At 39.3% G+C, this 10,993-nt stretch overlaps 1 protein-coding gene across 1 annotated transcript; it reads right to left on the bottom strand.

Annotated features, from left to right (window-relative positions):
- Positions 1-55: 55 nt before the first annotated feature.
- LOC111344652 (uncharacterized) lies at positions 56-9,306 on the bottom strand. The gene is made up of 9 exons (XM_088760498.1): positions 8,761-9,306; positions 7,961-8,166; positions 5,905-6,025; positions 5,188-5,249; positions 4,105-4,291; positions 3,228-3,350; positions 2,106-2,581; positions 1,271-1,787; positions 56-381 (listed from the first exon to the last, which is right to left on the bottom strand). The coding sequence occupies exons 1-9, from the start codon at positions 9,086-9,088 to the stop codon at positions 359-361; spliced, it is 2,043 nt and encodes a 680-aa protein (XP_088616624.1). The 5' UTR covers positions 9,089-9,306; the 3' UTR covers positions 56-358.
- Positions 9,307-10,993: the final 1,687 nt, after the last annotated feature.

Genomic DNA, 10,993 nt, shown 5'->3' with positions numbered 1-10,993 from the left:
GGCCACTAAAAAAGGCAATTTTGTATCCACAGACACTCAAGAAAATTATTGGCAATTGAAAGACCATTGTTTAATGAAAGCAAAGTAAAATTTATACAAATGGAACTAATGTACAATTAAGTCAAATTTAAAACCAATAAATACTACGCTAGGATATGGCTTAAGAGCTTTTTTAGAAACAGTCTGTTTACATTTCACTAATTTTTCTCTTGGTTTGAAAAATATATCTTAACATATCTATATAGCTGAAATATAATTTTGTCCGACAGAATCATATGCCATTAAGCTAAAGAAAAATGACAAAAATGTAATGACGGTTGTGGAGGTATTTCAAAACTCTCTTTCTTGCCTTCAACATTTAATGCGCATCATCACTTTCCCCTATAAAAAAGAAAAAACCAGTTCGAAGTGTCATATGCCAGGATTACACAGAAAAACGCCTTTCTTGTTTTTTATCTTCTCGCCTCCTGTAAGCGTCAGCGGAGCGATTAGGAAGGCAGGGAATAACACAACTGGGAAGGGGGGGGGGGGGCGGGGGGCAAGGAACAACCTTTTCCTGTCCCTAAAACCAGCAAATTTGTTTTATATCAGAGAGGGTTGCACTTGCTAAGTCTCCTAGCTCAGAACCCAGCTTGTAAGTTCTTGGATTAAGGAGATGGGCATGGAAAAACTCGCCTTATTCTTTGAATAGCGCTGCTAATGAAAACTTTTAAAGGAATTTCTTACTAGGGAAACAAACTAGTGTTAAAACAGCTGTACTGTTTCGTCTTAAGCAAACGGGAAACACACAAGCAAACAGACATAGGAATTTTTTTTTAAACAAAGAACACATCAAAAGGAGAGAGAACGAGGCTGTTAATAGGAGTGTCTAACACCACTGTTATGCTGCGTCGGTGGGAAAGTAAAACACTAAACTGGGTAGGGTTGTTCAAATTCATTTTAATTCAACCTGTCTACAATTTGATGATTGAATGCTCTAAAAACGAATTGGGAAAGTTATCTCAAAACGGCTGTTGAACAGAGAAATATAAAAACCTGGATTAAAATTTAATCCTGGGTTAGCGCTAATCGGACTCCAAACAACTGAGCCCTGGCTATCAGCTATAGTCTGACAATGTTTGCTGAACCGGCGTAGCGAATTTCGAAGACCTGACGTGTCAAGCGTTAGAGCTTCATTGCTTCTTTTTGCACAAACGAATGAGTTAGCCCTCGAAAAGTCAACCTTTCAGAATTGATACAATTAATAATCCAGACAAAAATGATCATGTACCTTCATCGCACTCATCCACAGCTTCAAGCACATAGTATTCGTGACCGTTGTCGTCCTCAATTTCCTTTGGTTCATTATCCTCCACCGTCATCACACTCCTTCTCTTTCCCATTTCTTCATATTCTTCAGGGCGGCCTCCAGATAAATCCTCATAAGAAGCTGCTGGATGCAAATTCTGTGGTTTTAGCCATTCATTTCCGTGCACGCAACAGTCATTCTTTCTCTTCACAACATCCTCACACGTACAGGAGTCAGGATCATCTCGACATGACTGCGAGGGCGACGATTCGCTGACAATAGTTTTTGGAATGGATGCGGTGTTGCTCAGATCGCCAATGGTTATTTCCATGCAAGTATTCGGAGTATTGTCGACAGTGTCATCGCTGTGTGAAATTCGGAAAAGATTCCGTAGTTCCACCGGATCGACCTCAACACGAGCATAATCGTACTCAAAATCCTCCGTTTGTGGATCCACATCCTCAACTCTAGCATATCCGTCGAATTCGTCTAAGGGGTACTTATGAAAGAAAGAAAACGGCGATCGCAATTTGATTTAAAACTGGAAACACCGAAATGATGAGCTTCGCAAAGTATTTTGGCGTTGATAATTTGTTCTGTACTGAACAATGCACTAAACAAGTTATATGACAGCCCAACCATGACGATCAAGATCCCTTAGATTAGCTGTACAGCTAGAAAAAACAGGTTAGATAACAAAGGATTGGCGGCCCCTTTAACCCTTTACAACCTAACATCAATTCTACCAACTAGAATGACGGTAATGTCATCGATTAAAAGTTCTGAGAATTTGGGTTTGATCCCGTGAACACCTTACCAGTTGATTTCTCTGCAAAGATAGAGTCTGATATGGCGTAGTAGACACTCCTTCACCATTTGATTCCACCTCTGACAACCGTTTTTGACCACACTCTCGCCAAGGTGCTTCCCCCTTCAGTGATGGTGTCGACCTGAAGAGCTCCTGATAAGGAAAGACATCCTCCTCCACAAGAGCAGATTTGGCAGGGCTGACTACATTAGAAGAGTCAGGAGAAGACGATGTTCCTGCTGTCCTCGGCAAAGAGGTTGTAGCCCTAACCAGCTTCTGATAAGGAAAGTCAGTTTCCATCCCAGGGGAACTGACTGGTCTGATTCCTGTGGCACTGTCAGGGGTTGACGAGGATGTTCGTGTCAGAAGTCGCTGATAAGGTAGGCGTGGTGCTGCAGTCTCGGCAGGTCGAGTGAGTGTTCCACTGTGACCTGGTGTCCAGATGATCAGCTTATTGTCTTCACCTCTTTCATACATGGCATTTCCTGAGGGAACGGATATGATCGAGGTCAATTATGATAATAATAATAATAATAATAATAATAATAGTGATGATGATGATGATGATGATGATGATAATGATATTAATATTAAACTAATATGTCAAATATTGACAAACCCTGTCATACGAGTGGCCCTCGACTACACCCTGCCGTGGCGAACACCTCAGTCTGGCAGATATGAGAGAGTTTCACCATTCCCCCTCTTTCCCCAACCCCCTTCCCACCCTTTCCCCCTTCCCTCCCTTTCCCCCTTCCTTCCCTTCCCCCCTACTCACCCTTTCCCCCTTCCCTCCCTTTCCCCCTTCCTTCCCTTCCCCCCTACTCACCCTTTCCCCCTTCCTTCCCTTTCCCCCTTCCCACCCTTTCCCCCTTCCCTCCCTTTCCCCCTTCCCTCCCTTTCCCCCTTCCCTCCCTTTCCCCCTTCCCTCCCTTCCCCCCCTTCCGGCCACTCCACTCAAAGCAAGTTTCTACTTGGCCCCTCTAGCAGGAGCCTAATCGTAGGCTAGACTTCTAATACAATAGTCTTCTGCACATCCCTTAATTGGTTTCGTAACACAACATGTTCTGGGGAAAAAAAAGAAAACCTGATACAAAAAAGTCGCCAAAAAAGGCTATTGCTGCCACTTACCCGTTGTTTTCCTTGGACTCCTTAAACCATTGACTAGACAAGGATAATGCACATACTCATAGTCATGCAAAGGAGAACAAAATGCCGACTCAGAAGGCTGCTCTGGAGGATGACGACGGGATTCTGAAAGATAACAGACTGTCCAGTTAACGTGCTGTTTAAGGGCCATGTCTAATTCATAAATCGATCCCATGTTGTTCTGCTTCTGTTCAGTGACAGAACACAGGGTATCACTGATGTGCTAGGAACACTAAAGTGGCACTCAAGGTGCAGCTATGTGTGCCACTGATGCTAACCCCTTATTGATTTCCATGAGTGACCGAGATAGAGTTTCCCCTCACGGTAATTTAATACAATATCAACCAGACAAGTGACGAGAAGGAATAGTATCAATAAGGGAATAATCAGCTGATCCAAATTAATATTAGAAGAATTGGGAGGCAGACAGTAAGGAGTTACTAATGAGATCAGGGAGGAAAAGGGTTTAAGTCACATCATCAAGCACTGTGTTAACAATAGAACAAATGACACTCAAATACAGTTTACTAGTACTGCTACTGCCACCACTACCCCCCACAACCAGCCACCCACCCCCTTCCCCCTCCCCCTGCAGCTGCTACTGCCCCCCTACCACTACTGCTTCTTCTACTATTAAAACATATTTTGAAAGTATTAGTGTTAGCTTGCATGGTTGGCATAATTTCTCTGGCTAAAAAAAAAAAAAATGATCCATGCAATTTTTGATTGTGTCAGTCAGTCTGAGATTAAAAAAAATGTACATATAACATCTTCAACAAAATTAACGACTGACAACTCAAACTCCCATTTGCATACATATTATCACCATTACAAGGCAAGCAGAAGCCTCTTCACACACCTGTTGTTTCCTGCTTGCAATTCCTTCGACACCTTAACACCAGAAATACAACAATGGCAATGATGGCGATGAGAACAACACCAGACAGACCCAAGGACACAGCTATCCAGATCTTCTTGTCATTGGCTTTTGAATATTCAACTGTCGGCAATGGACTGTTGGTTTCTGTATTTTCTTCATTTGATGTCTGTGTAAGGAAAAGAATTACAAGAAAAATTATCACCACTTATCAGGGCTCGACTGAGTAACTTTTCAACCTATTAGCCAAGTGGCCGGTGACATCTTACATGCTACAACAATGTCAGTTTGTTTACTAGCCAAACTGGCTAGTGGAAACTGAAATCCACAACCCAAAACTGAATTTCTACTAGGCTGTAGCTAGTGGGCTACCGTTAGTGTCAATCCCTGATTTATAATGTAATTGTTGGTGCCATTATTGTGTACAGTGCCTGACCACTTCCTGCAGCTTGGTGCTTAGTGGTTCCAGACAAATACAGTGAAGATGAGAAAAGGGGGGGGAGGAAGGGGAGGACGGGGGGGTCTTACAAGTAAAAAAATTGCTGCTTCTTCACAATGGAACAGTGGTCTAAATCTTTTTTCCTGATATCTCATCACGTTTGAATGACAATTGAATGCCAGCTACTCAATACTATTGGGAGTGGAAGGAGGCACTGTGGCAGGCAAAACATAATCAATAACACTGATGATGACTTCTGCACAGGTTGTTGAAATGTCAGTCACTACCACCTACAACAGTCCTTCTCAGGACTTAACACTCACCCAGACAATCACACTACACTTTCACAAACACCACATCAAGTTTAACTGAAGTCAGTGAAAAAAACTTGCATCATAATCTCCAAAACACTGTAGATAAAAGACCATTTCTTATGTAATAGTTCATTTCTGGTAATGTAAAGTAAGGACAAAGATTAAAAATTTTTTGCTTGTCCCCAACCTTGGTGATCATTAACAACACAAATATTGAGTAAAATTAATCTGTGAATACATTGGTTAACATCATTCAAAAGGTAACTTCACTTTTAGATGCATATGGTTTACATAGATGTATTTACAACATACCTCAACACTGCTCTTCTCTGTTGAAGTGTGTGTAGGTGGTGTGGTTGTAGAAATGTTAAAATCTGAATTTAGAAGGGAAACAATTGGTGGTGACAAAGATTATGTAAAAGCTGCATTTCATAGTCTACACTCTGTCCTAACAGGCTGTTTGTAGCTTAGTTCAACTTGAATCATCATACAATGGTTTTCCATCAGACATTGTCAAATTTCATTACAAAGAAAGCATGGGGTTTGACTAAGTACCCCCTCAATGCAAAAACATTTAATGAGAACAACCCTCCCTCCTGCAAAAAAGCACATTTTTCCTCTTTAGCCTCAAGGGGGAAAAATCCCTCAGTCACTGAGTAATATGTTACATAGTCTGTGTGTATGGTAAGTATACATGATTCTTGCCCCATTGAAGTGTATGAAGTGTATAAGAATTAACATATATCAGAAATTTAACACCACACATTTTCCCCTATTTCCACCTTGAAAAACATCTATATGAGCACACAGTTTTTACACTGAGAACTTTTCTTGAAACTTAACATGATACAGTGCCACATCTTTGAAACAAATTTATTGTAACACACACTTAGTTTTTTGTTTGCACTGAGATACAAATTTCAATTTTATTAGTTTATGTTGTTGGCAATTGATAATCACTGTGGCTGAAATTTGAAAAATAAGCCTCAGAGTACTTAAAAAAAAATAATAACCTCTCAAGAAACTTACACTGATGTGTTCCTTCAGCCTTAAATATGAGGCAACGAGTGTCTGTCGTCCCTTCGTGAGTACACTGAAACATAACTTTTATCAGGAATCCTTGGTAAAGGAAATCAGGGTTCCCATTCCACTTTTAAAAAAAAAATAAATCAAAAGTTTTAGTTTGAATAATTTCTGAAAAATTAAAAAATTTGATCAGGTTTATGACAGCACTTGTGCAAGTACTTGTTTCCAGGTGCATGAAGGGTACATTGTTCGCCAGACCAATTGAATGCAAAATAATGTAGGTATCAAGTTAATGAGCTCTGACTTGTAACTCCCAGAAGTGATTAACATGTAACTTCTCCCAAAAATATCCATACATTATCCAGCAAATGGGTAATGAGAATACTCAATTGAACTTATCAGGTAGGAGGCGTCATCTTGAACTAACACAAAATTTTTGCAGACTTATTTACAAGGAAATGTGTAGCAGCTAGAATAGAGAGTTTGAGGGTTAATAATAAAAGGAATTCAAGTATTGAGTAAGATAAGTAAGCAAGTAACTTATCTTTAAACGTGAAAAGCTAAGAGGTAACAAAAACTTGTTCAAACATGCACATGTGGAAAAACAATTGAAAAGAAAGCTGTTTAACTGTACTCTGCAGTCACAAGTAATCCTTAAAACTCAAATGAAACATATCTGCATTACCTCAGGTTTTCAATTCCTCTACATGAATACTATATAATTTATGCTTCACATTTTAGATGAGAGGGTTTAATAATATTGTATTTAAATGATTAATAGTCATAACATTTGTCATAGTTGGTGCAGGTGTATGCATAAGAAACCCTACAAATTTCTACGTAACATGTCTATACCACATTTTTTGGACCCCACCATGTTAAACATCCAGTGCCATTCCAATCCTTTTGAATTGATTGGCCAATAAAAACCCTCCCATTAATTCACTGACAGTCATATTGTCTTAATAGAAAAGCAATACTGACTTTGAAAATCAGGCAACACCCAACATAAACAATATAATACAATACAATATTCTTTATTTAATGAAGGTGATGTAATTAACCCAATGAGTTATCTAACTTATGGCTTTCACAACAAACCCACCAACCCAACCCAGGGGAGGACATCCATCACACAGTAATCTCGTGTGTGGGAAATTAACGTCTCCTACCCCAACCCTGCAGGAGACGGGACCTCCATTTACTTGTCCCTATCCGAGAAGACTAGAATATCTAACCATTTCTCGATGTTATAGAAAGGTAGCAAATTCTTCTCAATTATTTTAAGACCTTGAGTGTTGGTCAGGCCGGAGCTCAAACCCTCGACCTCCCGCACAACAGTCCAGCGCACTATCCATTGGGCTAACTGGGTGGCAGTTATGGCAACATCGTTTACATGTTGGCTTTTTACCAGATTTCTACCCTGCCACCTCAACTTAATACATTTATTTCAATATCTGATGCTACTATTATTTGTACTGGACTCCCAATAAAGGACTCCTCCCTTCTCCCACAATCATAATTAATTGCCACTAAGATTCTGGGAAATAAAGGGGCTACATTTCCAAAGAAACCATGGCGCTGCTTTGGTGAGAGTAACAAGGTAATTTTGGTTTTATCAAATGAGTTGATGCTATAAACTGGCCACAGTAAAGAGTTTCAAAGCTGACGTTTCGAGTGTTAGCCCTTCGTGAGAGCCAATGGATCTGACAAAGGGTTAACATTAAAAAACATCAGCATTGAAACTTAAAACATGTACTTTGAATCACATGCAGTCATGCACACACAGTACAATCCAATACCAGGTTCAAAGCCTCTTATGGAATTATTCACCCTCTGACCCCTTAGAATGTCAAGCATCTAAATTCTCCCTACAATATCATCACCAACTCACACATTAAGGTCACCAACTAAAGAAGCTCTTGATCAACAATATTTTTTTACTTAAGATAAATTCTCCTTGTCAGCACCTTTGAAATGTGTAGAGAACAGTATGGAGAATAGGCATACTGATGTTAAGGTGTATGGGAGTTAATAAGTTTATAATTAGAGTACCTACACTGAAAGTTGTTGCTGAATGTGGCTTCTTTCCGAAAGCATCATCAGCTGGAAAGGAAGTCCATGAAGAGTTTAAGTAAAATTTCCACCCAGTAATTTGGATTTGATCACAGAGATCATTAGGCTGCAGTCTTTCTTGTCCATTTGCCTGAAGGTTAAGAACCTTAAACTGCTGTGATCGATTAAAGTAGAAGCCACAAGTATTTCCTGGATCATGAAGGTAAAAAAAAAAAAAAGACAGGATATTTTTTACAAAAATCGCACCTAAACCAGCCACTTTTCATCAAGTCAATTCATTACAGTAGAACAAAAGAAAGTTATTTTTTGGTAAAAAAGTTCAAGAAAGAGTCTTGGGCAGAGCACAATAAATTATATTTGTCCACCTAGTATAGTCCACATAACTTTCCATGCTCTAATGATATTTTTTTAAATTGTTAGCCAACAACCTTAAATATTTTTTCCCTTTGCCTTTCAACTCTACACTGACCAGCAAAACTACCACCTAATAAAATAAATAATAACTCGACCTGTTGGATACATGTTCTATATTTACTGAGATATGGAACCTTATTCAATCCAATCCAATCCAATTCAGTGAAGATTCTAGTTAACAATGTCTTAATTTTGTTTCTCGGTTGATTGAATGCTCAAGAAATGATGATTTTCACCTTAATTTTTGCTTTTGAAAGTAAAAGATAACTGGGTGCTAAGCTTGATATTTTCAATGAAATGTTGTTAATTACTCGTCTAGAAATACAAAAATCTACTGTTTCAAAACTGCATAAAACATAATTTTATTACCTCTGCGTACATCCGCCAAAATAACTTTGTCTTTCACACACCTCATCTCTCCCGTGTGCGTTGTATAAAATGTACGTTTACCTTTTTCATTGCAAGAACACGAACATCGACTGCCTGCTACACTGTTCGTCTTCATAGCCCCATATTGTTGACAACTTGGACAGCCGTTCGACTCTAATTCAATCTCAAAGGAGTCTCCTTTTCCCCTAGAACGTGTTACACTTAGGATTTTTGACATCGAAACATTCACCTCGACAACAGCAATAGAAAAAAAACACCAGCACTTGAAGATCAGAATGAAAAGGTGACATTTCCATAAGCGTCCCATATTGGAATTTCATCAAAGAAGAGTCATAAATACTCCGAACATCTTTGTGTTTGGAAGTTATAATGGAACATTTGTTAATTCTATTTGAATTCGAATCATTTCTACCGGAAGCCAGCTGATATCCTTCAGCCTTACGCCCTAACCGCGAGGTCACTTTCATTTTCCCATCTAATAACCACTCCGCCATGTTGTTTTCAGAAAATTACCCCGAAAGCGACAGGCCTTCAGTGACGCATTTCCTACTTAGTAAGGGAGGCTTGTGCTATTTTTGGCATGTCTCAGTCATCATCAAAAGCAATATTGCGACACTAAATTTGAGCAAGGTGTTTTTGATGGGACAAGAGAGTATCTATATTTCTGTAAAATGAATGAGCTAACAAAGTAAAATAGCGTATGTATAGCTGATCCTTCGAGCTAAAACTACCGTCCGTCACATGAAACACACCTACCTATACATTTCCTGTTTGACTCTTTCAAGGCGGGATAGACACCATAGCGACTCCGTCAACAGTTTAAGTTCAAGGAAGGTCAAAAGTATAAAATTTAATCTGTCTTCATGCCAGTATTATGCTATTTTTTACGCTGTAATGTTATACGCTGTACCTTGGCGTCTGGAGACAGACTGACGACTGACCACTCCCATAAATAGGTGATAGTTCCGCGTTCAAAAAAAAAAAAAAGAAGAGTTGTCTTCCTTGGCTAAGTTTTCGGAAGTTTCGACGCTGAGTGATCATTCATGTGTAAAACTACAGGTTAAGGCCATTTTGATAGAATAATCTTTCCTCTAGGGGTTCAGGTTCAATTACGAACGCTTTTACGAGTAGAATCATCGCAGATATATCGAAAACCATAAAAAAATAAACAAACAAACATAAAATGAACAAAATAAGGAAAATAAGTGCGGCTTGAACAAAATTTAAAACCATCCAGCCGTACTGTGATTCCTGTGATAACATAGCAGCCGTCTCGCCAATGCTAAGCTATCAAGGTTTCACATGTTCCCAACACACGCACCAAAGTATACAAGCCGCAACTTCCATCAGGTGAGGTGCGCGTATGCCCGGATCGGGCACGAGACATGTGCGACTGTCGCGTGTGACATGCTGACTGTCTAGTTGCTACTTTATGCTAATGAAATTTGTACGGGTAATTTCGCACATAAAAACGGTATAAGTAAATTTAAATGTACCGAGTAAGTTCGAGTCTCTCGTAGGCTGCTACTCAATTAATTGTCCCGTATGTGTATACATGGTGCTTTGTGGGGGTAGGATCCAAGTATGTAACTGTCAGAGTCTCATTGTTAAAGAAATATTTTCCAATTCAAGAAAGCACACATAATTCAATCTGATTGGCCTGTTTATCTTTCAATCGCAGTTGTGATCACTGTTGATATATTAATATGAGGCCAGCATTGGAACATGATTTCATGTACTCGGACCCCATATTATAGCGTGCCTCGCGTATATAAGTCACCTACGACGCGATGAAAAGAAAACCCTGAAGATACATAGAAGTTTTGCCGGTCTGGTTTGAGGCTATTTCTACACCATAATGTCAATGGACAATTGACAATTGTCATACATACACTATAGAGTATTCAGATACAATGAAATATATGAAGCTCATATATTTTGAACTACGGTATTAGATACATATGATGCACGATCCTCGCAGTAGATAGCGCTGTTTAAGCAATAGCGAAAATCAGACCTGAAAAAAATCAGGCCCGTACGGGATTCGAACCACTGACCTCTGCGATACTAGTGCAGCGCTCTACCAATTGAGCTAACAAGCCAACTGGGAGCAGGCCGTTAAGTTGATTCGTAATAAACCCGCGAAAGTGATAAATCAGATACAATGAAATATATGAAGTTCATATATTTTGAACTACGGTATTAGATACAT

The sequence above is a fragment of the Stylophora pistillata genome, chromosome 5, assembly GCF_964205215.1.
Source record: "Stylophora pistillata chromosome 5, jaStyPist1.2, whole genome shotgun sequence".
Classification (NCBI taxonomy): Eukaryota; Metazoa; Cnidaria; class Anthozoa; order Scleractinia; family Pocilloporidae; genus Stylophora; species Stylophora pistillata.
Note: the sequence above shows the minus strand (reverse complement) of the source record. Positions and strands in the feature narration are given on the sequence as shown.

Bases quoted from the DNA above. Each gene is read 5' to 3' on its own strand.
- LOC111344652 (XM_088760498.1), bottom strand. From the start codon at position 9,088: ATGGGACGCTTATGGAAATGTCACCTTTTCATTCTGATCTTCAAGTGC. The intron at 4,292-5,187 runs GTATGTTGTAAA...TTCCTTACACAG, and splicing joins CAGAGAAGAGCAGTGTTGAG to ACATCAAATGAAGAAAATAC. The intron at 382-1,270 runs GTACATGATCAT...TCTTTTTTATAG, and splicing joins TGTGGATGAGTGCGATGAAG to GGGAAAGTGATGATGCGCAT.